General features: G+C 42.3%; 1 protein-coding gene and 1 non-coding gene across 2 annotated transcripts in view; one reads left to right on the top strand and one right to left on the bottom strand.

The window, feature by feature from the left end:
* LOC142585886 (midasin) overlaps positions 1 to 27,135 on the bottom strand; it is a 344,435-nt gene that overhangs the window by 45,282 nt on the left and 272,018 nt on the right. The window contains exons 56-62 of the mRNA XM_075696967.1: positions 26,820 to 26,919; positions 18,864 to 19,115; positions 13,611 to 13,715; positions 11,954 to 12,082; positions 10,857 to 11,009; positions 9,367 to 9,493; positions 6,349 to 6,554 (exon numbers count right to left, since the gene is read on the bottom strand). Of these exons, the coding sequence (XP_075553082.1) occupies positions 6,349 to 6,554; positions 9,367 to 9,493; positions 10,857 to 11,009; positions 11,954 to 12,082; positions 13,611 to 13,715; positions 18,864 to 19,115; positions 26,820 to 26,919 (1,072 nt within the window). The remainder of the gene's footprint in view (positions 1 to 6,348; positions 6,555 to 9,366; positions 9,494 to 10,856; positions 11,010 to 11,953; positions 12,083 to 13,610; positions 13,716 to 18,863; positions 19,116 to 26,819; positions 26,920 to 27,135) is intronic.
* On the top strand, positions 5,331 to 5,405 carry TRNAS-GGA (transfer RNA serine (anticodon GGA)). Its single transcript has one exon. It is a non-coding gene; the product is annotated as a tRNA-Ser (tRNA).

The following is a 27,135-nucleotide window of genomic DNA, read 5'->3' as shown; positions in this document are numbered from 1 at the left end:
TAATTTGGACGGCTCTATTGGTCCCGGCCAAAGTGCATGTTAGTCCATGGGACCAAACGTTCGTTAATTTGTCAGAATTCGGCCCCGCACCGCTTAATTCGGACAAATGCTGACGGCTGCCGCTACACGAAGGTGTGGTAAAGCAGCGCTGGCACCACAGGAGTGAAACCGAAACCTGAGAGGCATCGCCATCGTCATCAATTAGTGGGGGCGATCGCAGCATCACCGAACACTGGTGTTTTCTTTCTTCGCTCCACTGCGCCTTCGATGCCATTTTCCCTTGTGTTGTTGAGTCGGTATCATCTCTTCTTGCGGAGTTTTTCTTTTTCGTAGTGACTGTGTTTCGCATGCCACCACCATCGTGCACTACAGTGATGGCAACGCCGGCAAAGCGGCAGAAGTACTAAGCCAAGAACTTGGCGACAAAGGTGGAAATTGTGCAGGCTTTGAAAAACAGTGAATTGCGACAGCATGTTATGACCAAGTACAACGTAAAGCAGAGCACGTTTGGAACATACATAAAAATGAACAAATTCTTCAAGCCTTCGAAAGCGAGGAGTTTCATGCATCAAGAAAGCGGTTGCGAACCGCAGCTCATCCCCAGCTCGAAGAAGCTTTGCTCCAGTGGGTTACTGACTGTCGCAATGCGCATTTGCCTTTGAGCGGACTTCTCATCATGGCACAAGGTGAAAAGTACGCTGCAATGATGAACACTGACACGTCCAGAGCTTCAGAAGAGTGTGCGGTGAAAAGGGCAGCGTTGATGAAAGCGTGACCACCCAGGGTAAAAATGTGAAGCTGTTTGAGCACATCGCTGCATGTGAACCAAGTGACGTGTTCAATGCAGATGAAACTGCTCTATTTTTCAGTGCTCTGCCCGTCAAGACGGTGACTTTCAAAGGGGACCCGTGCATTGGTGGCAAAAAGTGCAAGCAAAAGATAACTGTGTTTCTTGCCGCCAATATGACTGGCACGGAGCGCTTGCCACTTGTTGTCATCCGATTGATTGTTGTCATCACTTGTCAGCGGTTTTGTGAGGCCCGAGCATGCGGCAGTAGCCGACGAGGTGTCAGCCGAGTCCACCGATCACGACTCCCCAACCTTTGATGCTGTTCTTCCAAAAAGATGTGACTATTCAGGACTACATCGCGATTGATGAATGTGTCGCCACGATTGGTCTCCTGACCAATGAAGAAATTATTAATGATGCCACGGGCGCCCTGGAAGACCATGATTCAGACGAAGAGTCATGCGAGCAGGTGCAGCCACGACCTCATCGCACCTCATGAGAAGTCACGGAGGTGCTTTTGATATTGGAGGACGTTTGCTGGAGCACTTCTGATAGTTTGTGGGGCGTTGGCCACTTGGAAGAGTTAAGAAAAATTGTGATGTCAGCCGGAATCTGCATGAAAAAGCAGACGACTATTGCCAAATACTTAAGTAAATAAAGGTATGCTACTCCAACTTGATTTTAATGTGGTTTTTCCTGTTCATTCGGTAATTCGGCATTCAGATAATTCAGACATTTTTCCTGGTCCCGTGAGATCCGAATTAATGAGCTTTTACTGTATTGCAAGTGCGGCAGTAAAAGGTACCTCAATCGATTCCGCGCGCGAACTGTACAAACAATGTCTAACCGATCGCAGACGCATGCGCTGTAGCTTAAAAGAGGCGATGTATAGACGCTTTCCAAGCATAGAGCAAGGCCGCCTTCCAAGGACACCTTTCATACGCGCGGCTCAGCACCATTGTCAGCGGCCCGTCTCCCAACTCTGAGGATTTGCCCTTTGAGTGAAGGTCTCTGCCTAGGCATCCTTCTCTAATTTGGCATTTCAGTCTTGGGCAGCGATTCAGTATCAGTTCCACCTAGTTAGGAATGACTTTTCCGATGCATGAGACAGGCAGCCGAGACCATGAGTTGTTTGATGTACCACCGTCAACACGCGACTAGTAAATTCCCGGTAAGCATTGAGTTATTTTTCTCATTTTCTTCCTTTTTTTTTCCACACTACATTTAAGTAGTGTTAAGTTCGTCGAAAATGTATCGTATAGCTAGCCGCGTTCATGGCCGCATAAGTACAGGTGACTCCGAAACCACAATGTTAGAACCACTGAGGAATACTATGCAGTGTCACCTGCTGTGATCAGCAAAGTCCCTATTGCGCGAGAAATTTAAAGCATTTGAGATATACGAAATTGACTTTGACTGACTCAAAGTGAGCGCATCGTGCACAATATAATTACTTTTGAGTCGGCTGTATATTTTTTGCCTAGTCGAATTCATGACCGCCTGCGTATCTGTGGTCATCAGTACGCCTGTAGGGTTTACCTAGTCAAGTTCATGGCCATCCGCGCAGATGTGATTCCAGAACTACGAGGCCAGAACCGTTTAGAAATCGTTCTATATTGAGTTACCCATCGCGATCAGGAAAACACTTCTACCGCGGATAAATCAAAGAAGTTTTTAGGCATGTAGGGCCCTCATGGCTGTACTTGTTGGCGATAAGGTAGCCTCGCTGCCTGTGGGATTAGCTGACTGAGCTATGTCGAATGCTCGGTTACGATAGTCACAAGTTCAAATCCCGCTATAAGAGCTCTCCCCCCTCGATGGTGAGCTTGAAATTCACCTCCTGCAGTGCACAACATCTGCAGGCTTGGAGTGATGCCTGTAACTGGCAAGAGACGCCGAGAGCGAGTGGGGCTATACTAATTCAGGTACAACCAAATTAGGAAGGCCCACTAAGCTTCAACGAGACACTCCCTCACCAGAACAGGAATTGGCCTCCCTCTGCAGTATTCGGCCACCTCCTCCCAAAATGGCTCACTCAATTACCCAATGGCCCTCAGCCCCCAGCAGCTGCGGAGCACATGACCAAGGCAGCGGTCAGACATGTAACGCAGCAGAGGGTGCTAAGAATCTTTGGGTCCAGACAGGCCGCCAACGGAAACTGACCCTTGCAACATTTAACACCCGAACCCTCTCGAGTGAGGCTAGCTTAGCAGGACTCTTTGAGGAACTATCAGACATTGTTTGGGATATCATCGGCCTTAGTGAGATTAGAAGAACTGGTGAGGCTTATACATTGCTGAATAATGGACATGTCCTCTGCTATAGAGGTCTCCTAGATAAGAAGCAATACTGAGTAGGTTTCCTAATCGATAAGGACATAGCGGGCAACATCGACAAATTCTACAGCATTAATGAGAGGGTAGCTGTAGTCGTAATCAAACTTAATAAGAGGTACAGATTAAAGGTAGTACAAGACTACGCTCCAACATGCAGTCACGATGATGAGGAAGTAGATCAGTTTTATGAAGATGTTGAATTAGTGATGAGAAAAGTGCAAACTAAGTATACTGTAGTAATGGGCGACTTCAATGCAAAAGTGGGGAAAAAGCAGGCTGGTGAAAATGCAAGTGGCAACTACGGTGTCGATTCTAGGAACGCTAAAGGAGAGATGCTGGTAGAGTTCGCAGAAAGCAATAAACTTTGAATAATGAACACCTTTTTCAGGAAGCATAGCAACAGAAAGTGGACCTGGAAAAGCCCTAATGGTGAAACAAGAAATGAAATTGACTTCATACTTTCTGCTGGTCCCAGCATAGAGCAGGATGTAGAAGTGATAGGTAGGGTAAAGTGCAGTGATCATAGGTTAGTGAGGGCTAGGACGCACTTCAATTTGAAGAGAGAAAAAGCAAAATAGGTCAAGAAGAAACAGGTCAACCTAGAGGCAGTTAGGGTAACAGCAGACAAATTCAGGCTGGTACTTGCAAACAAATATGCAACCTTAGAACAGAGAAATGATGAAGACATAAAGCTAATGAATGAGACCGTTACTAGGTTGGCTTCAGAGGAAGCAATTGAAGTAGGAGGCAAGGCACCAAGGCAAGCAATAGGCAAGCTCTCCCAAGTAACAAAGGACCTAATAAAGAAACAACAAAAAATGAAAGTGTTCAACTCAAGAGATAAAATGGAATTCGCGTAACTGTCAGAACTGATCAACAAGGTGAAAATAAGTGATACTCGAAACTATAATGTGAGAAATGCTGAAGAAGTCATAAAAAATGGACGCAGCCTCAAATCGGTGAGAAAGAAACTTGGCATAGGAAAAACCAAGATGTATGCACTGAAAGATAAGCAGGGTAATATCATCAGCAATCTCGAAGGTATAGTAAAAGCAGCAGAAGAATTCTATACTGACCTGTACAGTACCCAGAGGAGTCAAGATACCTCAATTACAAACTGTAATGACCAAGCACCATGACAATAATCTATTCATGTACAGATGACTTTCGTTACTCTGACACTGACGGTACCAAAAAAATTATATGGCGGGTCGAATTAAACATGATGCAGAAAAAACGCCTGCACATACCGCCGATACATTAGGCAGTGTTTGATGTATTTTTACATGCCCCTAAAATCAAATGCATGTTCACAATTTTAAAGTCAGCTTCGCCACAATACATACATGTTATGCGGCAAACCATACTAACACCGCCAAGGTGGTTTTGGTTTCGTATCGGACTGCACCGGGCAAACAAATTTTTTCTTTTGGGGAATAAAAAAGAAGGCGGGCGTTAAAATCGGGTAAATACCGTAATCCGACACTGTCAGCTACTGTTATTGTTGAGGATATTTCAAGGGCGGGCCGAAAAAGGCATTTTCAGTGGTAGATGGAGTGTGTTCAATGCATTCACTCTGCCGAGACACACGCTGCCAATAAAGGGATCACTATTAGGGTCACCATAGGGTCACCATAGGGGTCAGGCGCGTGTTTGGCAACCAGTCAAGTTTGAATTACTCTGTGGAAGTGAATTTCAGGATCTAAATAATGAAAGCCAGTCGGATCCTTCGGTTGGGATCGAATTAAACGAAAAATTGAATTACCCAGAGTTGTATTAACGAAAGTCTAGTGTATTGTCAAATAGACACATTATCAATTGATTCAGCCATTGGCGATCAGCCCTAGTGCAATCTTGGAACTAAGGCACTCTTCTTGAGCAAATATTTTTGCTGCTTATTAGCTGCAATAATGAATAAATGGAAAATCAGACATCCACCCGTTCGTAGCAATTGCTACAAAGGAAACCCATACGGGTTCCTCGAAAGAAAAGCCTCATAGTTGAAGAAAAACTATGAGGCTTTTCTTTCGAGGAACCCGTATGGGTTTCCTTTGTAGCAATTGCTACGAACGGGTGGATGTCTGATTTTCCATTTATTCATTACTTCTCTCCACCTTGCGGGTTTCCGCAGAACTACTACGTCAAACTCTTGCATTTGCTTCGTGTTGTCGACAAATTCGACTTCGCCCTTTCATCTGCTAGCCGCCTGGTTAGCTCAGATGGTAGAGCGGCTGCCCCGGAAAGGCAGTGGTCCCGGGTTCGAGTCCCGGACCAGGACGAATTTTTCTTCAACTATGAGGCTTTTCTTTCGAGGAACCCGTATGGGTTTCCTTTGTAGCAATTGCTACGAACGGGTGGATGTCTGATTTTCCATTTATTCATTACTTCTCTCCACCTTGCGAGTTTCCGCAGAACTACTATGTCAAACTCTTGCATTTGCTTCGTGTTGTCGACAAATTCGACTTCACCCTGCCATCTGCTAGCCGCCTGGTTAGCTCAGATGGTAGAGCGGCTGCCCCGGAAAGGCGGTGGTCCCGGGTTCGAGTCCTGGACCAGGACGAATTTTTCTTCAACTATGAGGCTTTTCTTTCGAGGAACCTGTATGGGTTTCCTTTGTAGCAATTGCTACGAACGGGTGGATGTCTGATTTTCCATTTATTCATTACTTCTCTCCACCTTGCGGGTTTCCGCAGAACTACTATGTCAAACTCTTGCATTTGCTTCGTGTTGTCGACAAATTCGACTTCGCCCTGCCATCTGCTAGCCGCCTGGTTAGCTCAGATGGTAGAGCGGCTGCCCCGGAAAGGCGGTGGTCCCGGGTTCGAGTCCTGGACCAGGACGAATTTTTCTTCAACTATGAGGCTTTTCTTTCGAGGAACCTGTATGGGTTTCCTTTGTAGCAATTGCTACGAACGGGTGGATGTCTGATTTTCCATTTATTCATTACTTCTCTCCACCTTGCGGGTTTCCGCAGAACTACTACGTCTAGCTGCAATAATATGGAGACATAGGATACTAAAGCACCTGGTTTCTCAATGGTAAATGCTGTAATGATCAAAATTATGGGTTATGTTGCAGAGCACGCTGGAACACATTATCTATTGCATTTATACTGCATGAAACAGCACAAGTTTCAGTATTGTCTCCTCTAGTAACTGCCACTTACAGTCAAGAACGAGTTCAGACAGACAAATGAATAAGAAACAGCAAAAGCACAGATACCTTGCTAGGGCAGCTGCCAGCCAAGGCAGCAACACTTGCAATGCAGCGATAGTAGTAGCGATGACACCCGGCCCAGTTCTGGCTCATGAAGTCATCCACAGCTGAAGACAAGCGCCGTTTAACAGCCGCTGGCAGCTCAAGTGCTGGTGCCTCAAGCATGCTATGAGCTGTTGGACCAAAAAGCTGGCCCTTGCGGTACGACAGGCCTGCGCATGTGGCGGTGTGCAGAGTTAAAGGCTGTGGTAAAAAGCACATTCAAGATGCAAGACACTGAAAGAAGTAGACATATGCGCAGTTTCTTTGCAATTAATAAAATCACATCTACATTCACTTCACTTCCCCTTCATTTTCCTCTTTCATTTAATATGATAGCTATGAGAGCTTCAATTTTCTGGCCCTGCCTATTGAAGTTGTGTCCAGATACATCAACCATTTTCAAAAGAACCCCACTGTTACAAAGAACACTTCAAACCTGGTTGTGGTAAAAGGAGGGCACCCATGAAGTTCCAAAGCACGAAAGCGCAAGTGAACTGGGCACACAGCAGCAGCAGCAGCCCCCCCCCCCCCTCGCTCCTGTCCTCCATAAACGTTGCTCCAGTCCAACCGCAACGAAGATTCGACTGCCGAGATAAGCCAGTTCTGTGTGCGGTTGTCAGAAGTCACGAGGAAAAGCCCTCGCTTTCAGCTATGCTAGGGTAATCATGCTTTCAAGGCTCCAGTGTGCTTCAGGGCAAGGTGGTACAGCCTATGGCAGCAGTTCACCTCCAAGAGTGGCGCGTGCGCCAGTGCTATCTCGGAGGCCATCGCGACGGCACTCTCATGCGCCCTCTCAAGCACTTTGATGCACCGCTGCCACGCGAAATGGCACAAAGAGTTGGCAGTTACTATGCCATTACTGGGAGATCACAGTGCATCGATGCTTCATTTATGTCATTGCTGATAACAGTTCGCAATGCAATTTACCTTTTTAAATTTTAACTTTTTAACCAGAAGAGCTCACAGCTCTTCTGGTTAGAACTTCTGGAACTTCACAGCTCTTGGTGCACATGGAACTGATGCTGCAGCCATAATGGCAAGATCTTTGCAAAGCGCCAGCATGCCACAGTAGTTTCCACTTCCAGCCAACTGCAACTTTTTTGTTTGTTTGTTACTTTGGACGTTCATCGCTCACTCTTTGCAATAAAGTTGTTAGACATCGCGACGAAAGTTTCGGAAGTAAGGTGTTGCGGATATTACGGACTTCGGATAAAACAAGCATATTTTGTCAGATTATCAGGGTTCGTTGTACCGAGAGTCAACTGTATATGGTCGATACCTTAGCCACCGTTGGCTTACATGTAAATATATTGTAAACAGCCTTATGCATAAGCTACATGTAAAAAGATTGAAAATCCAATTTTCAGGCCAAAGATGTATTGAACCATAACTGCTGATGCCAGCTTCAGTGTTTTTCATTTTTGCACGTTTTGAAGGGTGAGTTCACATATAATGAACTTTTAATAAAACAAAAATTTTTCACAAGGATAATGAGTTGTTATAAACGGGTTCGACTGTATAGCACTGAGTGCAAAGGAAGCTTAGCTTTTCTTCAAAATGACCAAGGTAAATACAGAAACCAAGATCGATGGTGTGAGACCACTCCACAACCCTAGAAAAATTTAGCCTGTATGACCACTGCTGATAACACTATTTGCATGAGGAACTTGATAAGTATTGATGTCCATTACAGAAATAGTTTTGATTTGACTCTTCAGTAAAATTACAGCAGCTAAATGGAGCTCATTGGCTTGCTTAAGCAAGAATGTACTATATATTGCATCATACTGTATAGCAAGAATGTAAGAATCATAATCCTCATAATCAGAAAGCGGTTTTGGCACGTTAAACCCCATAATTTTTTTTTTAAGAATCATCATATGCTGGGCAGCATGCTAGAGTGCCTGCATGAGCCTTATGACAGATAAATTAACCCAGAAGTTTATTTTTGGTTGTCGAATGTGTGTCACTGACACGAATTGCTGAAAACCACTTGAAGAAACATCAGCAGCATCAAATAGCAGCTACAATGAACTCCAGATAAACGAAACTCATGCAAACAGAAATGCTAGATAAGCAGGACAAGCATCCCAACATTGGTTCACCACTCATAGGAACAATGTTAACAAACTTCATTTAAAGGGAACGCTTCTTTGGGAACTGGAATAGAAAGGGTACTTACCTCATCGGCTGTCATACCTCATATGAAACAGGAGTAAGTTAACAAACATGTTAAATGGTGATGTCAACTAGTCAAGCATATCCAATCTATTAGCCAGTTGTACTGTTGTCGCATTAGTGGCTCCTTTGCGGTGTTTACTTTGCTTATTATTCATATCCCTTGGTGCACCATGATTGTGACAGTCAAAATGTGTGACCGCATGAACAAATCCCTTGTGCAATAGAAGCTGTGCTATTCCAAGCAGAGTACAGCACAGTATTTCTTTTTCACCGCAGTGAAATTAAATCCAGCAAAATTTCAAACTGCGTGAAGAAGACAGGACATGAACAGAAACATAGACGTACACACAAAACGCAGTTTCTGTTTATGTCCTGTCTTCACGCAGTTTAAAGTTTTGATGAATCTGTGAACCGACTAGCCCAACAGCATGCCTTACTTCAGAAATTAGATCCGTTGAAGCTTTTGAAATAATAACAATTATTTTTTTATTTTTGCGTCCTTCGCATAAACGGAACTACTTTCTTCTGCCTCTTCGAGTTACGTTTAAGTGGAGTCTAACGTATTTCACTTGAGGACCTGTTATTTGAGGACTTGATCTGTTATTTCAAAGTTACAAATATTGGAACATACCCGTGATAAAGAGAGAGTTAGCAAAGTACAGAATGCATTGTCATGTTTTAGTTGTCAAGCAAAACACAAGAGAAGAGGAGGGACAATACACTGAATCTATATCAACTCACACAAGTTTCAGTTCTACAGAGAGCAGCTGCAGACCCTGTTGGTTGTCTTCTTGCACTCACCCATGTTAGCCAACATTTTAAGCAGATCAGCCAGGGCCTTGCGTTTGCGTTGCTGGATCAGGTGCACCTGCTTCTTGCGCTTCTCGCGCTCAGATTCTGCTTCAGACTGGCCACTGCCCATCTTCGCCTGCATTTACAAACAAACCCATGCATTTGTCTAAGCATTTACACAATGTTAGAACAAATTCAGCTGCTTGAAGCCAGAGTCATAACACTACCTCAAAACAAACACAAAACATAGGCTAAAACACAGAGGAGGCAGAGCAGTTTTGATGCACTGCTGGAGGGGTACACGTGATATGGAGCCTTTGAATTAGGTGGTTCCCAAACAATGCTTGATATTTAATTTCCCATCGTTTCTGGCACCTGCTGTTTCATTTCAATACTGAAAGAAACTGATACCAATGGGTGCTTTGGAGTCTATTCTTGTCTATCCATGCCTCAGACTCCGAGAATGAAAATCAGTAGAACAAACTTGGCTTATTCCATGCATTTCAGTTTTGGTACAGTGTTATTTTTTTTTAACTGCTGACTCGTGTTATTATTTGAATATACTGCCATCACAAGGGGATCGATGAATTATGCTTGTCTGAGCACTAGCAGCAACACTCCAGTGTGCCAAAAGAATGGCTTTCAAAATTATGTGACACGCTGTTGCAACAGAAGAGTGATGCAATCTCAGAGACTATGCAAAACCTGATGCACATGTAGAACTTTGTAACACAGTTACAAGTTGGACAGTACTCAATGAATATATAGTGCATGCATATCACTTCCTGACCAGTTCGACACTGCGACCATGTCATGGCAACAATGCAGAGCTGTCCTTACATTTCTCTTTCCTTCCACTTTATGATGTATCTCCGATTAATTTTTGTAATATTGAAGGAACTTTCAACTAACATGTGATGCATACACCACCTATAGACTTTTCCTGAGATAGTGCTCAGCCTGCTGGTAAACTTATTAGGTGTCTTGGTGCTCATACTGTGACTGGAGATGGCGTATGTGCATCTGTAAATTAAGGAACACGTGCTATGTCCCGTAACAGTGGCACCTTTCCCCACTTGATATGCTTCTCTGCATAATTGTATCGTGGTGAAGCTAATGGCAAAAGTGAACACTGCCAAGTAAATTTATGGCGTGTTCGGCATGTTTTTTCTGCCTTTTGTTTAATTTGATCCGCAAGATAATTTGTCCAGTTACTTCGGTCTCGTCAGAATGTAAATAACGGAAGTCGACTGTAATTGATACAAAGCATAGCAAAGCTCGGTATTGCTTGGCTTATGAGAAACATGGTTAGTTGAATCTAATGCTACAGAAATTTTGCACTGCTGAGATGAGATAATAACCGTAGAAATTTCTATGGCTGCGTCCAGGGGAGCTACTTTTTGTTAACTAAATCTGAAATTTATTTACAAGACTACACTAATTACAGGTATGGCTAGACTAAGCCAGTGCGAAAAGAGCAGCGGGAAATGCCCACGCACCAAGACAGCATCCTCTTGTTCAAAGGCTTCCACAGTGGCAGCTACTTCAGCGGCCAGGTCATCCAGTTCTTGTGTCAGCTCAACCAGCTCCATGTTGCACATCACATGGTTCAGAAGTTGTCGCATCCTGAATGCATAACGATGCTGCCCAATCTAGCAAGAAAACAGTTTAAGGGAAAGTTGCTTGTGAGGGAAAGATATGAACAGAAATGCCAACAAATGAACAACCTAAAGATAAGTTCAATGCAATTATTCCTTACATCACATTAAAAAAAAATACAGTGGAAAGAAAGAACTTGCCCCTGCTGAAGGCAAGCACAGACCTGCAATTAAACCCCGATATAAACCTGACATTATTTACAAAGGAGGGGAGGTGTGGAGACCTGAATACAGTGTTGCAATGCGTACATAGCAGTGGTGTTTTCGTTTCATTTCTGAGTGCCATTTACTGTGATTTTTTTCTTCCATCTTATCATGCAGCACTTTGCGTTATTAAAGGGAAAATGAGACATCCACCCGTTCGCAGCAATTGCTACATAGGAAACCCACACTGGTTCCTCGAAAGAAAAAGCCTCGTAGTTGAAGAAAAATTCGTCCTGATCCGGGACTCGAACCCGGGACCACCGCCTTTCCGGTGCAGCCGCTCTACCATCTGAGCCAACCAGGCGGCTAGCAGGCGCCAGGGCAAGGTCGAATTTGTGAACAACTCGAAGCAAAGGCAAGAGTTTGACGTAATAGTTCTGCGGAAACCCATAAGGTGGAGAGAAGTAATTATTAAAGGGAAAATGAGACATCCACCCGTTCATAGCAATCGGGTGGATGTCTCATTTCCTTTTAATAATCCAGTATTTTTTCTTTTTTTTTTATAGGACAGGCAGCTAGGCAACACAAATGTACTTCTCACTTCACAGGGACAAGTTGTCAGCAACACTACTGAGAAAAAAAGCTGTCAGCAAGAGACGAGCAGGAGTCTACTAATCCATTTACTCTTGCTTTGAAATACTGAAAACATTTGAGAAGGAAGGAAAAGCAAGAGGGGAAGAAACACACTGAAATAAGTAAGCAGCAACACAAGTGAAGATCAATATAGGCCTAACCCCACGTTCTGGCACGGAACCCAGAAACTGGCCAGGTCTGAAGCTCAGGCAAAGGGAACTTGGCTCTTCAGGCTCTGCCTCCTTAGTCAAACTGCCAAATGCGCAGCTGGCATCTTGGTCAAGCACTCGCTGCAGCCAAATAAGAAAGAAAACAAATGTCTATTTAACAAGGTGATATAAGAGTCATTTATTTTACTTCAATCTCAAGAAGGCTCATGTATGGGAGCCTGAAACGTTTGTATTTTTGTTAGATTAGTATCCTTTTTCTTTTTAACCTTTCACTACGATTAATACTGACCAGACAAGCTTTTATCAAACTCTTGACTTGGCGTTTCAATAAAGATCGTCGCAGACTGCTGGAGGCCTGCTTTTGGGAAACTTTCAACTGGAACGCCAATGTATTTCATAGCATATTTTAAGATAACATATCTCGAAATTGGTGCTATTCTTATGATTTTTGTTAAGTAGAAAGGACTTCACTTACAACTTCAATTTATGCTGACTACTCACTCACTTTATGCAATAAAACTACCAGCATAATCTTACAATGAACTGCTTTCATGCAGAAAAAAAATTTGCCTGGGCACTTATGTTATTATGTATAGTCGATTTGGGATATATCCGACTCCAAAAGAATCATGAAATAGTTCGATATGTCAATAATTAGAAATATAATATACGTCTATCTGAACCTCGTCTGAAATGTTCGCACATCTTGGGCAGTTTTCAGAGCTCATGAATAACGGCAACTTACCGATTTGCTCCTCTAAGGCCGTGTCATATGCACAAAAGTATCCTTATTTCTTGCTCACGAATGTTGCAAGTCACTCGTGCTGCGGAATGGTGCTTGTTATACTGATCACAATGCTAATCCTTAACACGTGTTACCCAGACGAGAGACCATAGTGTGGCTTGGACGTGTTGAAGTGCTTGCTGCACATTTTTATTCAAGATAAAGCAGAAATGGACGTACCGATGAAGAAAACTAGCCTGCATGAATACACGCGCTGCTGCCATGAGCCCACTTATACTGTGAATTGCATGAACGTGCCCAGCTGTGCGTCTGTTACAATACCAACAATACAGCGTTTAAATGCGCCTGATTGTCATATGTGGGCAACGAGTCAAGCAGACTGTGCTGTGTTTCAGAACTAACATTCTGTTAGAAGCAGTCGCCTTCTCTTTTCATCCGCCTTAAAAAATCAGTGCGTCTCTTACTGCGTGCCACTCAGCGCTCTGCCGACGCCTTATGACTGGTACATCCCTTTGTTCTCGGCCCTTCCTGTCTGACCCCTGCGCCAGTGATTGATGATACACCCACACTATTAGTTTCAAAAGTGACTTTCAGCTTACAGAATATCCGAGTCCATTCCCACTCACGACATGGCGCAGCGTTCAATATATCGAATGTGGCAGTGAATCAATGTTCGATGTATGCATAGTACATCCTTATACTTTTGCATGGTATTTTTAAGGGGATTTTACTACTGTTTGACATAGACAATAATATCATATATTCAAGTTTGATATATCCAGGAATGAGTGTGGTAACGAATTGCTGCATGTTTGAGTGAACTCACATTTTGAATATCTACACTATGGAAGAATTGTGTGCTGACAAAAAACAAAGACCATAGAAGCACATTTGGTAAGTCACCTGAAAATCTCGCACGTGCGAGACCAGCACCCTGTGGGACTTCTCTACAGCTTGCTTGATGGCCCAGAAGCTGATGTCCTTCCAGCGAATAATTTTTACAAATTCCTGCAGAGTGAAATAGAAGAAAGCATTCCAGCATCTACTCTATATGTCCACATGACTTCTCTAAGTGCAAAGAAGATCAAGCCTACACATCCTGACTAGTCCTGATCGGCCCCTTGCAGCCCACAAAAACCAGTTACAAGCATAAAAAGCAGAGAAAAATAAGCTCAGCCTATACAACTGTTGCCTGCTCCTTCCTACAGAAGTAAGTGTAGCAGCATTATAATTTATTTATTATTTAGAAATACTGCAGGCCTTAGAAGGCCCAGGCTGGAGGGGAAAGGTACATACAAAAAAGAAAACACAACAGATTGACGAAGAAGTAGAAAAATCTCAGGAAAAATGTAATAGAAAGTAAGAATGCATGATGAGTAAAGCAACTAGATAATGCATAGAGAGTGACAAATACAAATTGAAACACTGTTTCATAAACACAATTTCAAAGCACTGGAAATGTAATAGAGAAAAACAGGAGTGCATAATTCAAAATTATTACAATGCGTAAATAAATAAATATTGCACAATGATACAAATTGAAACAATATTTCGTAACAACAAGCACTAATTTTAGATAGTAATAGATGCTATTGAGTCAGTGCTGACAAGTTTGCTATAAGGTAGGCAGTTCCGTTCCGTTACTGTTCGAGGAAAAAAGGAATACATAAAGACATTGGTTCTACCATTATAAGGCGTTAATGAGGCAGCGTGGCGATGTCTTGTTCGGCAGGCAGTAAGGGGTGTTATATAAGGCTCGGCAGAAAGAGATAGTTTATTGTTGCTCAGTAAGAAGAGAAATTTAAGCCTGTGAATTTTTCTTCTTAGTTGCAAAGACTGAATATTGTGTTCAGCCATTAACTAAATTGAGGAATCACTTGAACGATATTTAGAGAAGATGAACCTTACTGCTTTACGTTGTATCATTTCTAGCACATCGATGTTAGTTTTAGTATAGGGATACCGTACAATAGCTGCATACTCGAGTTTAGGACGGATAAGGCAATAAGACGGGTTTCAGAAGGAGTGTGTTTTGATTTATGCCTGAGGTAGCAAAGCTTTTTAAAAGCTGAGTCTCAAAGACGAGAGATGTGCGAGTTCCAACTAGGGTTACTGGCTATTGTAACACCGAGGTACTTATATTCATTCACTTCCGTAAGAGGTTTGGATGCTAGGCTATAGGTAAACGACAATTTATTAATTTTTGTAATTTTCTCAATTTTAGCAAAATAGCTTCTAAATGTTTGATTTGTGTGTAAGGGTGACTGCAATCGAATCAGCTGTTTTGAATGTACTATAGTGCATAATACAACAAAGCACTAAATGTTCAAGCATTCATCACCAAATGTAGAAACAGCCCTGCAAGGGAGCCCTGCAAGGGAGCTCAATAGATGGAAGCATGCAGTTGCAACTGACAACAATTTGGCATAGTGTTACCCAAACTGTGTTGCAAGTCCCAGGAGAATTGCCACATATTTTGTGGAAGGGCTGCAATGTGAATAAAGAACAGGAACAAAGGCACAGCAAATTTGTGTGGAAGGCAGTGAAAGCAAGCAAGAATCATACCTTAACATCAAGCCAGGCGAGGGAGTTGTGGTGTTTAAACTACACCGTTGCTTTGGAAAACTTCATTCTAATAAACAAACTAAATTTGGTCATTGGGAGCAGTCATTCCAAATGGCACGCAGTTTCTAACCTCTCTGCTAGACCACTGTCGCTACTTCCCAACACACCAGTTCTGAGCTAAATTGGAACAAAGTGTTCAAGCAGGGGCAAGGATTAACTTTGATGTCATGTAGCTGCCTAATAATAAGTGGGCGTGCCGTCATCTCTGTGGTACGGCAATGGCAGCATCTGTTTCAGTCACGACTCCAAACCTGATGATGGAAGCACTTGAAGCCAAGGCCTTGTAGTCATTTCAGCCTAGACCCAAGGTATTCTTGAGGTACATGGACGATTGCTTCTGTGTCAAAGACAAGAAGAATGTGCAACGTTTCCACGACTGCCAAAATGGCGTCAAGCCTTCCATCAAATTCACTGTGCAAGAAGGAAAAGACGGTTGCCTCCCTTTCTTGAACGCACTGCTCAAGCATGCTCCCAATGGCCTCACATTCAGCGTGTACCGAAAGCCAACGCACTTGGGTTGGTTTTGAGTCCGTTCATCCGGCAGCTCACAAAAGCTCAGTGGTTCGTTCCTTAGTTGAATGGGCCATCCGCACCTATTCTGATGCAAGCAGCCTGCAAGAGGAGCTTCCGATCATTGAAGAGGAGCTAATGAAGAAGGGGTACCTCAAGCATTTTATTAGGAGGACAATGAAGTTCCTGATGAGTAATCAGCAGACTGACAGACAAGCCATGGGCGCTTCAGGATCGAATCAGAAGGGTGCTGCTGTCCTGTATATTCAAGGTGTTAGCGAAGCCCTAGCTCATGTTTTTACGAAACATGGTGTAAATAGCGCATGTGCCAGCAAGCAAGCTTAAATATTACTTGATGAACATGAAGGATCTTCTCCTTTGGGCACGTTTTCCCGGCGTGGTATACAAGATTCCTTGCGCTGATTGCGAATCAGTGTATATTGGTGAAAGCGGAAATTTCTGCAGGCCTCTCAAAGAGCACAAGAATGATGTCGCCAAAAGCCACACAGCGACAAATGCCTTTGCAGAGCATGCCAAGAAGACGGGTCACGAGATAAACTGGGACAATGTGTGTATCATGGCCAGAGAGAAAAACTTGACAACGAGGCTCAATCTCGAAACGCTTATAATTCAAACAACAAATAACACAATCAATAGATCACCTGACACTCTAAACCACATGTACTCCCGAACTTTGCGTCATATGCTGAACGTTATTTAAGAACCTTGTACTTAGCTGACATTCCATTGTGAACAAGGGTTCCGTACGAATCCCAAAACATCATACTATATTCATTTTGACCTTGGTCAGTGAACTGCTTCATTTTCTAACAATGCTTTTACCTGACCAGATCGTATTCTGTCGAACTCTTGATTATATCCTTTTGCTTAGAAAGCCATTGCTCCGCAAGTGGATTTTCTGGTGAGGCTGAACAACCAAGAAACTCGAACGTCTACATCCATTCAGATGCATAAATTGAAGTCATCACTATATACAGGCTAACATAAGTTACAAGATTGTTTGCCTTGCAGGTGAAATGGCATAGAGTCAGAAAAAATGTGGACATAAGGGCATTCATTGACGCTAGAAACCCGCTACAGTCTAACCTCAATATAATGAACATGAATATAACGAACTGCAAGAAAAAACAAAAAAAATCCTAAATGTTTCCCTCTGATATTAATGTGTAATGTATATGTGCTTATAACAAACACTGAATACGATGATGGCATATTAGCACCAAGTGTGTTATAATGAAGTTCGACTGTATATTATAAGGCCACAAATCTCACTAGGGAGTATTACATGATGTGAAAGTAATTTTGCATATTCTAACCTCACAAAAACAAAAACAAAAACTCCAAAGGGCCCCTCACCAGGTCTGGCCATTTCGAGCTGACACGTGCAGACCATACATTGCACGATAACGATTGTGTCTGCAAAGTATTACATCACTACGCACCGTGGAAAGATATGAAATTTCAAACCGAACACCGTTTTTCCTTCTCTGCGCGGCTGCTGTGCTTCAAGCTGGACGGTGACGTAGTCGTGCCCCTGCGCCTACGTAGTCATGTCTGCAGTGTGATGTCGCTCGTGGTGACACGTCACTTCGAGAATTAAAGACAACATCTGTTATCAGTGCGGTCTGTTGCTTGAATTGACGAATTGAAGTTTAGAGAAATAATAAAACACACAAACGAAATGTCTGCGTGTTTTTTGTTTTACTTTGCACAGAAGCAAGAGAGATGTACTTTCACTTCGTCTGCTTGTTCCCACAGTCATGCGGTCACGTGCGTAGGCACTGAAACTATGCCATTTTCTACCGTGTTCAAGCGTGTGATGATGTTCTGTGATCCCGCTTGTCCTGCTTCAGTATTTGTGTAGCACTGAATAATACCGCTAGTCATGTTTCCTTGTGCACAGCGCGCAAAATCATGCGCTGCACGAATGAGACAACAGCTTGCGCGCAACGCTGTCGGAGAAAAAAAAAAAAAAAAAAATGAAGGCGGGGCTTGTGACGTATGAGTCTCACGATCTTCGAGGTCCGGTATGGGAGAAAGCAGGGAAGGAATTTCGTTTGCATAGGCTAGATGGGGCGAGAGCGCCTTGCTTGGCAGTGGAGCTTGCCTGCTGAAATCATGGGTTAGCGGCACAGAAATATTTCCATCTCGGCTATTAATGAGCCGATCTGAAAAATTTGTGCAGCAGAATGCTCTCTAGAGGACATGTAACAACTTCCAGCGTGTAACCAAAGTTTGCCATGGGGCCTGGTGAGGGACCCTTTAAGAGCTATTCACAAATTCTAATTTAAGTAAAAAGAAAATATCTTACAGCAAAAAATTAAAAGGAAATGGACAGTATGTGCGTCCAATTTTAATCTTTGCCAAATGTCAAAACCAAAATGAGGCATCACAAAGCTCTGTTCCACAACTATGTTCTGGTGTGTTTAGTGCTCCACAGCTAGAGAGCAACAGTTTTCATTATTTTGCTTTAGGGTGACAACAGTGCTACAGAGGACATCCCATGTGGCCCGGCAACAGTCTTTTTTTCGAACTCGCATGGTTACATGAAAGCATTACGAAACGGCTGTACATGTATTATTAAGCTCAAAAAAATCACTTTCGAGATTGTTTCACTTTCACATGAGAACAAAATTATTAGTATATTTACTGACTATTACTCGTAACTACAAGTAGAAATAAAGGAGGCCATTAGGTTTGCCAATACAATATCTTTGCTACTTCCCAGAACTGATCCTTGGCGGACGTTTAACCATGATACTAATACCAGAATTTGGTGCCAAATTCAATGGCTTTCTAGTTTTGCTGGATGGTGGCAGCATGAGCATGGATTAAAGTGCACCACCCAAGGACACACATAAAATAAATTACGGCCCGTCACTCTTTATTTCATATATTATTTTTGTAGCATGTGTTTAGTTTCCGAGTTCATGCTGCCTTCATTAAGCTGCACCTGAAATAGCCGACTATTGGCCCACCCAAGACTCAGCCAAAACCAACCTTGAGCTTCTTCTCAATGGGCGCCCTGTCTGTTTTAATGCGAGCACGAGTGTATGGCAGGTACTGGCTGTAGAAGTGCCACAGGTTGTAGAGCAGGCCTGTCAGCAGAGAGCCTGAGTACTGCGCCTCTAACATGAAGGGCCGCAGCAGTTGCAGACGAAACTCAAACTCCCCAAGTCGGCTCCTGTCCAGGAAACGCACCAACTCGTCCCTCACCTGGTGTGAAGTATCTGCATCCAGCTGGCACTTTTCCTGCATTGTAATGCATGCCCTTCTCTTTAATGTGCTTAAGTGAAACCACAACTTATCTTATTGACCTTCTTCAGAGAGAAGACATAAAGAAAACTAGTGGTTGCTGTTCGTACATGTTTTAAGGGTCGCAACAGAAAACCTCGCAATATTCATGCAAGACAACTTCCCAGTAACCTTTTCAGTAATTCAACTTCAGTTCTAATGGAAGAGCTGTTTTGAATTAACCGAAATCAAAAATGTACCTGAAGTATGCATCAAACACTTACTGAAAATGTCTTGCTATGGGAGCTTACATGTTCAAACTAGCTGGTTTTGTACATCTTTATAGCCACACAATAAAAGGGATGACTAAACTTTAGAAAAGTAGATGCTAAACTAAATCAATCAATCAACCAATCAATCAATATTTATTGTTTCCGACACATATATATAATGACGTTATTTTGATACAGGTAGGACCCGAGAGCCCTTTCAAGGGTTGTGACAGGGGTCCATTTTACCATAAGTGATAACTTTGTTGCAAATGCATGCAAAATTTTTTTTTATTAGCCCTTCCTCTATCACGAAAAAAGAAGAATATTGTACCAAATTTATTGCAATTCTTTTTTCACTCTGTTTGTAGAGCTTTTCTTAAATAAATAAAACAGCATCATTATTTCGATTCAATGAGTTTTTTTTATTTCACAAATCGCATAAAAGGACAGGTTGAAGAAGCCTTCACTGCATGGCCCTGGTGCCTTGCCAAAAGGCATTTTGCAGGGCTCGATACACTATGAAAAAACAGAATACGAAGAAAAAATAACCTAAACGTTGGAGAACCGTGCAAATGAATAGTGGCTACTTTTATGCAGCTCCTAAACCAGTTAGTAGACTGTCTTCGTATGGTAAACTCTTGGGCAGCCGCAAGGTTCTCCGGGCCATCCATACAATAGCCGTCATGAGTCTCATCAGATGAGAACGCGTCACTTTCCGTTTCCAAGCAAAACTCTACAGAGCTGTGGTCTAAGGAAGAGTCGTCAAAATACTTTCTTTTAAGCATGCATTCATTGCCTCGCTTCGAGGAGGCAGCTATGCTTTATGCGGGGGCGACAGAGGCGGCAATATAATAAAAGGCGAGACACAAATGGCACAGGATGGACAGGTGTCACTATCTAGTGTCAGGAATCGCAACTTGATGCAATAGGATGAGTATAATCGTCATAGGTTCACTGTGTGACAAATTTTTATTTATGACTATAGTCATCATTGGTTATATTGGCACAAAATATAATGACCACTCTACTCGTCAATGGGAGGTAAAGGGTTAACATGGTTACTATTGTAAGTAGATGAACGCAAACAAGTTGCTTGTATAAATAAAATTATGTGAATGGTGTGATGCTATACGGTAAAGTGTTCCACAGTTTCGCGGCAATATAAGAAAATGAGTATAAACCACAGTTAGTCTTTATGTAGGGTAATAATGGTACAGCTGAGGTAGAAAGTAGTGAATGTGTGGGTTTTTGATATGTTAACAGCGTTATGTCAAAGTTTTTAAGTAAAACATGATAATTGATACAAACTGTTATGGGTTGTAAGTTAGGAATCCATAAGCGTATGAAACTGAGTCTGTTTGCGCACGTATACTTTGCGCGTGTAATACCTTGCCTATTAATAATTTGTTCCAGTTTAACATACTCATCTTACTCCACAAGTTCCTTCATAATAACCTCACGTTTCCATTCACTGCAGTTGACCTTTTGCAGAATAAAAATATGACCAGATTTGCGGCTAACAACAATTTCTTGTTACCCATAGTTCATACCAATTACGGCAAAAAAATATCTTCCTTCGCTGCAATTTCTCTTTGGAATGAATTAACATCAACCATAAAATCCTGTACTTCTCTTGAAATTTTAAAAAATCACCTTAAGCATGATTTCCTATGATAACTTAACTATGATCTGGCGGTGTACCTTTGACTTTTCTCTCACATGTCATTTCTTGTATTTCATCCATGCTTTTTTCCGTCTTTCTTTTATAACGTGCTTTTTCGTGTTTGTAAATGACATGTCTAATGATTTATTTGATCTGTAGATGTTGTTTATAATAACGCTAATTTGCTTGACTATTGATATCACCATTAATGTTGTTATTATTAACCGAGGGTCCCACTACAGTTTTCACTTTGGGACCCTCGTCTGTATATTTGTCATGTAATTACTTCTTTTCTTGGAACCAATAAATTTTAATCTGAATCTGAAATCTCAAAAAGAAGAGTACGTAGTGCTGTGTTCTGTGCTGCATTAAGGGGTTTGAGTGTTGTCTGGTAGGTAAATCCATAAATTGCTACAGCATATGTAACATGTGAATGTATGAAAGAATAATATAATGTTAACAATGTCTTTAATAAGAAAATGTAACAAACTGTAAGAGGTATTTTCCCATCCCGTAAATCTTAAGTGTTGTTTCTGAACATGTGTGTGCCATGAAAGCTGTGCGTCCAATTGTACACCGAGAAATTTTATATTACTGACTCTTTCTAAAGGTGTGTTATTAGATGTAAAATGAATCTTTTTAGAGTCAAACAGAACATAGTTACTTTTAGCAGTGTTAGCGAGAAGTTAATTTGCATGAAGCCAGAATGATAATTCTTTTAAGGCTGTTGTAGCTTTGTCGTATAGCTCATTTTCGCTTCTCAGTATTATAAATATGTTAGTATTGTCTGCGTAAAGGATACATTCTTCATATATAACAGGTGGTAGATCATGAATGTAAGTTAAGAACAAAAATGACTCTAGAATTGATCCTGGTGGAACGCCACTATTCACTCTACATTTATTTATTTTTTTTAAGGCTGTTGTAGCTTTGTTGTATAGCTAATTTTTGTTTTTCGCTGTTATAAATATGTTAGTATCGTCTGTGTAAAGGTTACATTCTTCAGATATAACGGATTGTAAATCATGAATGGAAGTTAAGAACAAAAATGGCTCTAGAATTTATCCTGGTGGAACACCACTTTTCACTCTACATTTATTTATTTTATTTATTTTTCAGTGTTGTTGCAAGAAATTGTGTTGTTGGTAGTACTGACGTTAGCAAAGTGATAATTAAAAGCATTGCGTACAGTAGTATTATTAGTTGTAAAGGTAACATCATCAATAATTCCTGGCACATTGTTAGCCATCTTTTATTTGATGAGGGCTTCATCAAAAAGTTTCCACGTTGCCTTACTGTCATTATTTGCTTGTGTTAATTTTGAATTGTTGACAGCAGAATCTCAATAAATGGAAATCGCTTAAATGGAACTGTCACCTAACTGAACACTATCCTCATGGCTGGTTGGTTTTGTATTCATGCAATGCTCTCTGCAATGTCTCTCAGTAACTGGAACTCCTGATAAAAGGAACCAATTTCCCTCTTCCCTTGAGGTTCCATTTAAAGAGAGTCACCTGTAGTTACATTTTGAAATTTCCACAAGTTTAGTAAGGTGGTTGTTGCAATGCTTCTACCTAGCTTCGAGATTAACATTATGCAGTTGTCACTAACTTTTTATACATGTTATTCTTATTATCAATGGAGCACAAAAGGCCAGTAGCTATTCATGGTTTGCATATGTAATTAGTTCTGGTAACTGTTTTGTGGCCTCTCCAGCCATCATGTGACGTTGCAAAATGTTTATAAACACATTATATTTATCCTCAGTTGATCCTGCACAATACATTTCTTGCCAGTGCTCGTACGCTAAGGAGTGGAAAATCTTGTAATTTGTGCGTGTGACTTTAGATTTTGTTGTTTTATTAGTAGGATTCGATATTGAAAAAAACTGGCAAATGACCACTAATGTAACATGAGATCGTGCCTGTTACAAACATTGGTGGTGGATGGATGGATGGATGAAAAACTTTATTAGGGTCCTTTAGGGCGCGCACTAGCGCGCAGCAGGCCGCTCCCACGTCGGGACAGAGAGGCCGAGTCTCTCCGCCGCGTCGCGGGCCCGTTGGACAGCCCATAACTGTTCTTTGAGGTTGGGGCTGTGTAGGACCGCATCCCAACGTGAAGAAGTGTTGTTTTTATCGCTGTGTAACGCGGGACATCGCCAGAGCATGTGAGGTAAATTCGCTAAATCATTGCATAGTGCACATGCGTTTGTTGTCTGAATTTCGGGGTACACCTTGTGAAGAAGTAGGGGGTTTGGGTAAGACTAGTTATAATGTGGTCAAGTATACTTTGTCAAGAGCTTGTTATACGAGTGGCAGATGTTATTAGTTGCAACAGGCCTTCACAAGCAAGTAAATTAGTATACTAATAATTAGTAAACTTGAGCAACATCAATATTGCTATTGCCCAGCAAAATGACATGAGTGTTAGGTTTAATGTAGGTCTCGAGTAGTTTTCAGAGTCCTTGGTAAAGATGTTCTATTTTGTTAAGAGGTGACCTATATATGACTCCTATCAGTCCTTTTCTTAGTCTACTATGGTAGCAAGCCTTTCACGGTAAAATCAGGTTGAATTTCAAAAAAGAAAGTTTCACATAAGTCTGACGTAATGGCGATGTTGTGTCTGACAGAATAAGATATTGATGCATTAATATAAAGTGCTACATCTCCATGCGACAGCACAGCATGCCTGATCTGACAACAAGTTCAATCTGTTTGTCGTTTCAAGTTGGTAGCCTGGTATAGGATAAAGAATGTCAGAGAAGTTACAGAGTCACATTTCAGATAGTGAAATCACATGGAATGCATGCTTTACAGGACGTCTTCAAATGAAGCAGTTTGTTGTAGTGCTTCTACAGGCTGTGAATGTTTATATAAAGTAGGGACAGATCAGATGATGTCTTCATTTGTTTATTAAACTGCTCAACTTCAAGCAGTTTAACAGCCATGACGCCTCACAGTGTACTGGCTTCAGTAGAGACATTATTTCGGCAGTGAAATAAAGGAGAATGAAACGAATTGTGTGACATTTTCCTTCATCTTTTATTCATCATCATCATCATCATCATCATCATGTTTTATGTCCACTGCAAGACGAAGGCCTCTCCCTGCGATCTCCAATTACCCCTGTACTGCGCCAACCGATTTCAACTAGTGCCCGCGAATTTCCTAATTTCATCACTTCACCTAGTCTTCTGTCGTCCTCGATTGCGTTTCCCTTCTCTTGGTACACATTCTGTAACCCTAATGGTCCAATGGTTATCTAACAGGCGCATTACATGATCTGCCCAGCTCCATTTTTTTCTCTTGATGTCAATTAGAATATTGTCTATACCCGTTTGCTCTCTGATCCAAACCACTCTCTTTCTATCTCTTAACATTATGCCTAGCAATCTTCGTTCCATCGCTCTTTGCACAGTCGCAAAGGTGAGGCCGCAACCTTCCACATTCGCGCAGACACACTGGACTAGTGCAAGTGCACCAATCACCTCGGAGAATGTGGGCAAAGGACCGTCGTTGCTTTCCTCATTGTGCCCACTTTCACTTGTGCTTGGTACAATGCCAGCAATGCAGTCTCCCTTTTCGGGCCCTCCCGTGGTCGTGATACCATCATCTGCACTCGCAAACTCGTCAACCATTGATTTGTCAACAGCTTCCGGAAATTCCAACAGCTCGCTCCAAACTTCGGCAACACCGCCAACGGGTTCATCGCATTCATCAGAATTTACAGTCATCACCGAGCATTGTTACGTATTCGACGGCTAGACGCCGAGGGCGGCAGGACGACCGGCCCAAGGAACAGACGACCCACGCAGCACCAGGAAGACAACAACGTTTATTTGTTCGGCGACGTGCTTTTTGAGCGCTAAGCAGCCAATTAGGGAGTGGCAAAAGAAAGGAAGATATCGTGGGAAGCGGGGCAATCTTATCTGTAGATTACAACGGAGAATGTGACCAGCACCGCGAATGTTACAGCATGTGGAAGATGGCACGTCTGAAGCAATTTTGGATGAACCTCTCGTACACGGCCGTGCATACGCGTCTGGCGCCACGGGCACCGGGTCACGAGTTTGGCCACTTTAGCCCTAATCTACCCCTTATTCTTCAAGATTGTGCTGAGTGCTCCTCAGAATCTTGCACACTGCGGGGACATACGACTTCTCACCGTGTTCGATCGATTTATGATTTCGAGCTTCACGACAAAAGGTGAATTCTGCTGTTTCATCACGACAACACTGCAGGAGAAGGCCCACAAGGCACAAACACAATGAACTAGAAAAGCAGCGAGATGACTCGCACATGCACCATCTTGCATGACGAGGGCACAAGAGCCTCTGATTAGGTGTCTCAGCAAGCGCTGTGGGATTTGCAGGGGGGGTGTTGCCGGCTCGCCCGATGCAGCGCGGTCACAGTAGGGAGGGCGGTTGGATGGAGCCGCGCCGCCGAATTTCCCAGCCACATGAGGGAAAGACAACTTCTGGGGGCTCTTTTCCGCTGCTTGAAGTTCGATATATCGGGAGTCGCTGCTATTTTTGTTCGATGTAAGCGTAATTTTTGCTATTATACTCATTGTAACTATACCGTGTTCAGAAATTGTTCGATATATAGAATAATTTGATGTAAACGGGTTCGATATAGTTGGGTTCGACTGTATTCGATTCGAGAATTTTCTATTCGAATTTGTCAAATATTCATTCCATTCGGGCACTAATGGGCAGCAACTGTTTTTGCAAATGGTCACTCAGGTGACTCTTCAGAATTCTGCGGCAGAACCGCGATCACTGCGCAGACACACGAGTTCCTAAGCGAACTCACGGAGATGCACAATATAGTTACCAGTTATTAAACAAGCATGTCTTGCTTTAGGCTGCCTACGAATTTGCTGTCAAGATTTTTTGTATAGGCTTGTATAAGTACTACAGTTGTGTAAGGGCCGCACCTGTGTAAGGGCTGCACCCCCAACTTGGCAGCACAAAATTTCAAAAAAAAAAAGAAAAAAAAATTTGATGGAGAAGAAACCACATTTGGTGCACCAATGCCGCATTCGCATCGTCCAATTTTTGGGCGCTGCATAATTCCATGTGCTGCTACCAGATGACAAGAGCTGCGCGTTGACTTCTGAAACAATGGTGCACAAGGGGATCCGGGGTGTGCACAATTCAAGGTTGTGCCAGCACTATTTAGACCAAAAGGTTTGGTCCTGTCAAAGGGCCGCACTTCTTCAAAATTGTGAGAAAACAAAAAGTGTGGCTCTTACACAAGTCCGCCACAGTAGGTAATGCAATTTACTATTTGTCCAATCTCGCCACGTTTGGACTCTTTTAAAATAATGCGCGGTGCTCTATGGCAATGCACTTAGCTCTTTCAGTGAGCATTATGGTACGCTACGACATGCACCTGCCAACATGCTGTTTCTTCGTTTAATTACTGTCACTGTTATAGTAGATAACAGTTACTCTTCCTTTGATTCTCACTTACAAACTTTTCAGTTCAGCTGAAACTCAGTTGATAAGGGTATTAAATGTATAAAATAATCTGAATAAGCCTTCTGTTGCCAAAAAGACTCTGTGCCACTTTCATATTTCCCTTTGTTTAGAAATGAGAAAACATTCAATACCTAATTTAATATTTGGAGGTCCTTCTTCTCGAATACTCGTATTGGTTTAGATTAGCACCCCTATTTTTTATGCATGTTTAGTTCTTTGAGAAAACCACCTCGTATTGCACATTAGTGAAAAACAACAAATCTTGTGAAAAGGACTAGCACAGAATGTTAGAACTGTACCTGCACAACAGGTGCCAAAAGCTGGTACAGGAAGAACCACCATCGAGCACTTGTCTCCTGGAGCTTCTTGAGTACTCCATCCAGACATTGGGACCAGTTGCTGAAAGTTACAAAAAAAAAAAAAAAGGGCAGGAATCATTGGAGGATAATTGTCAAAGTAGAGTGATGGCTTGCTGATAGACCTGCTGAGGTATGCTGCTGGGACGCTTATTGGTTAGCTCTATTGGTTCATGCTATAGGGCATGTGGGTGCTGTGACATACGGACACATCAGTGTACACCCCGCAAGTAGTCTGCAGCCTCATGATAAAAGGAGA

The sequence above is a fragment of the Dermacentor variabilis genome, chromosome 6, assembly GCF_050947875.1.
Source record: "Dermacentor variabilis isolate Ectoservices chromosome 6, ASM5094787v1, whole genome shotgun sequence".
NCBI lineage: Eukaryota > Metazoa > Arthropoda > Arachnida > Ixodida > Ixodidae > Dermacentor > Dermacentor variabilis.
Note: the sequence above shows the minus strand (reverse complement) of the source record. Positions and strands in the feature narration are given on the sequence as shown.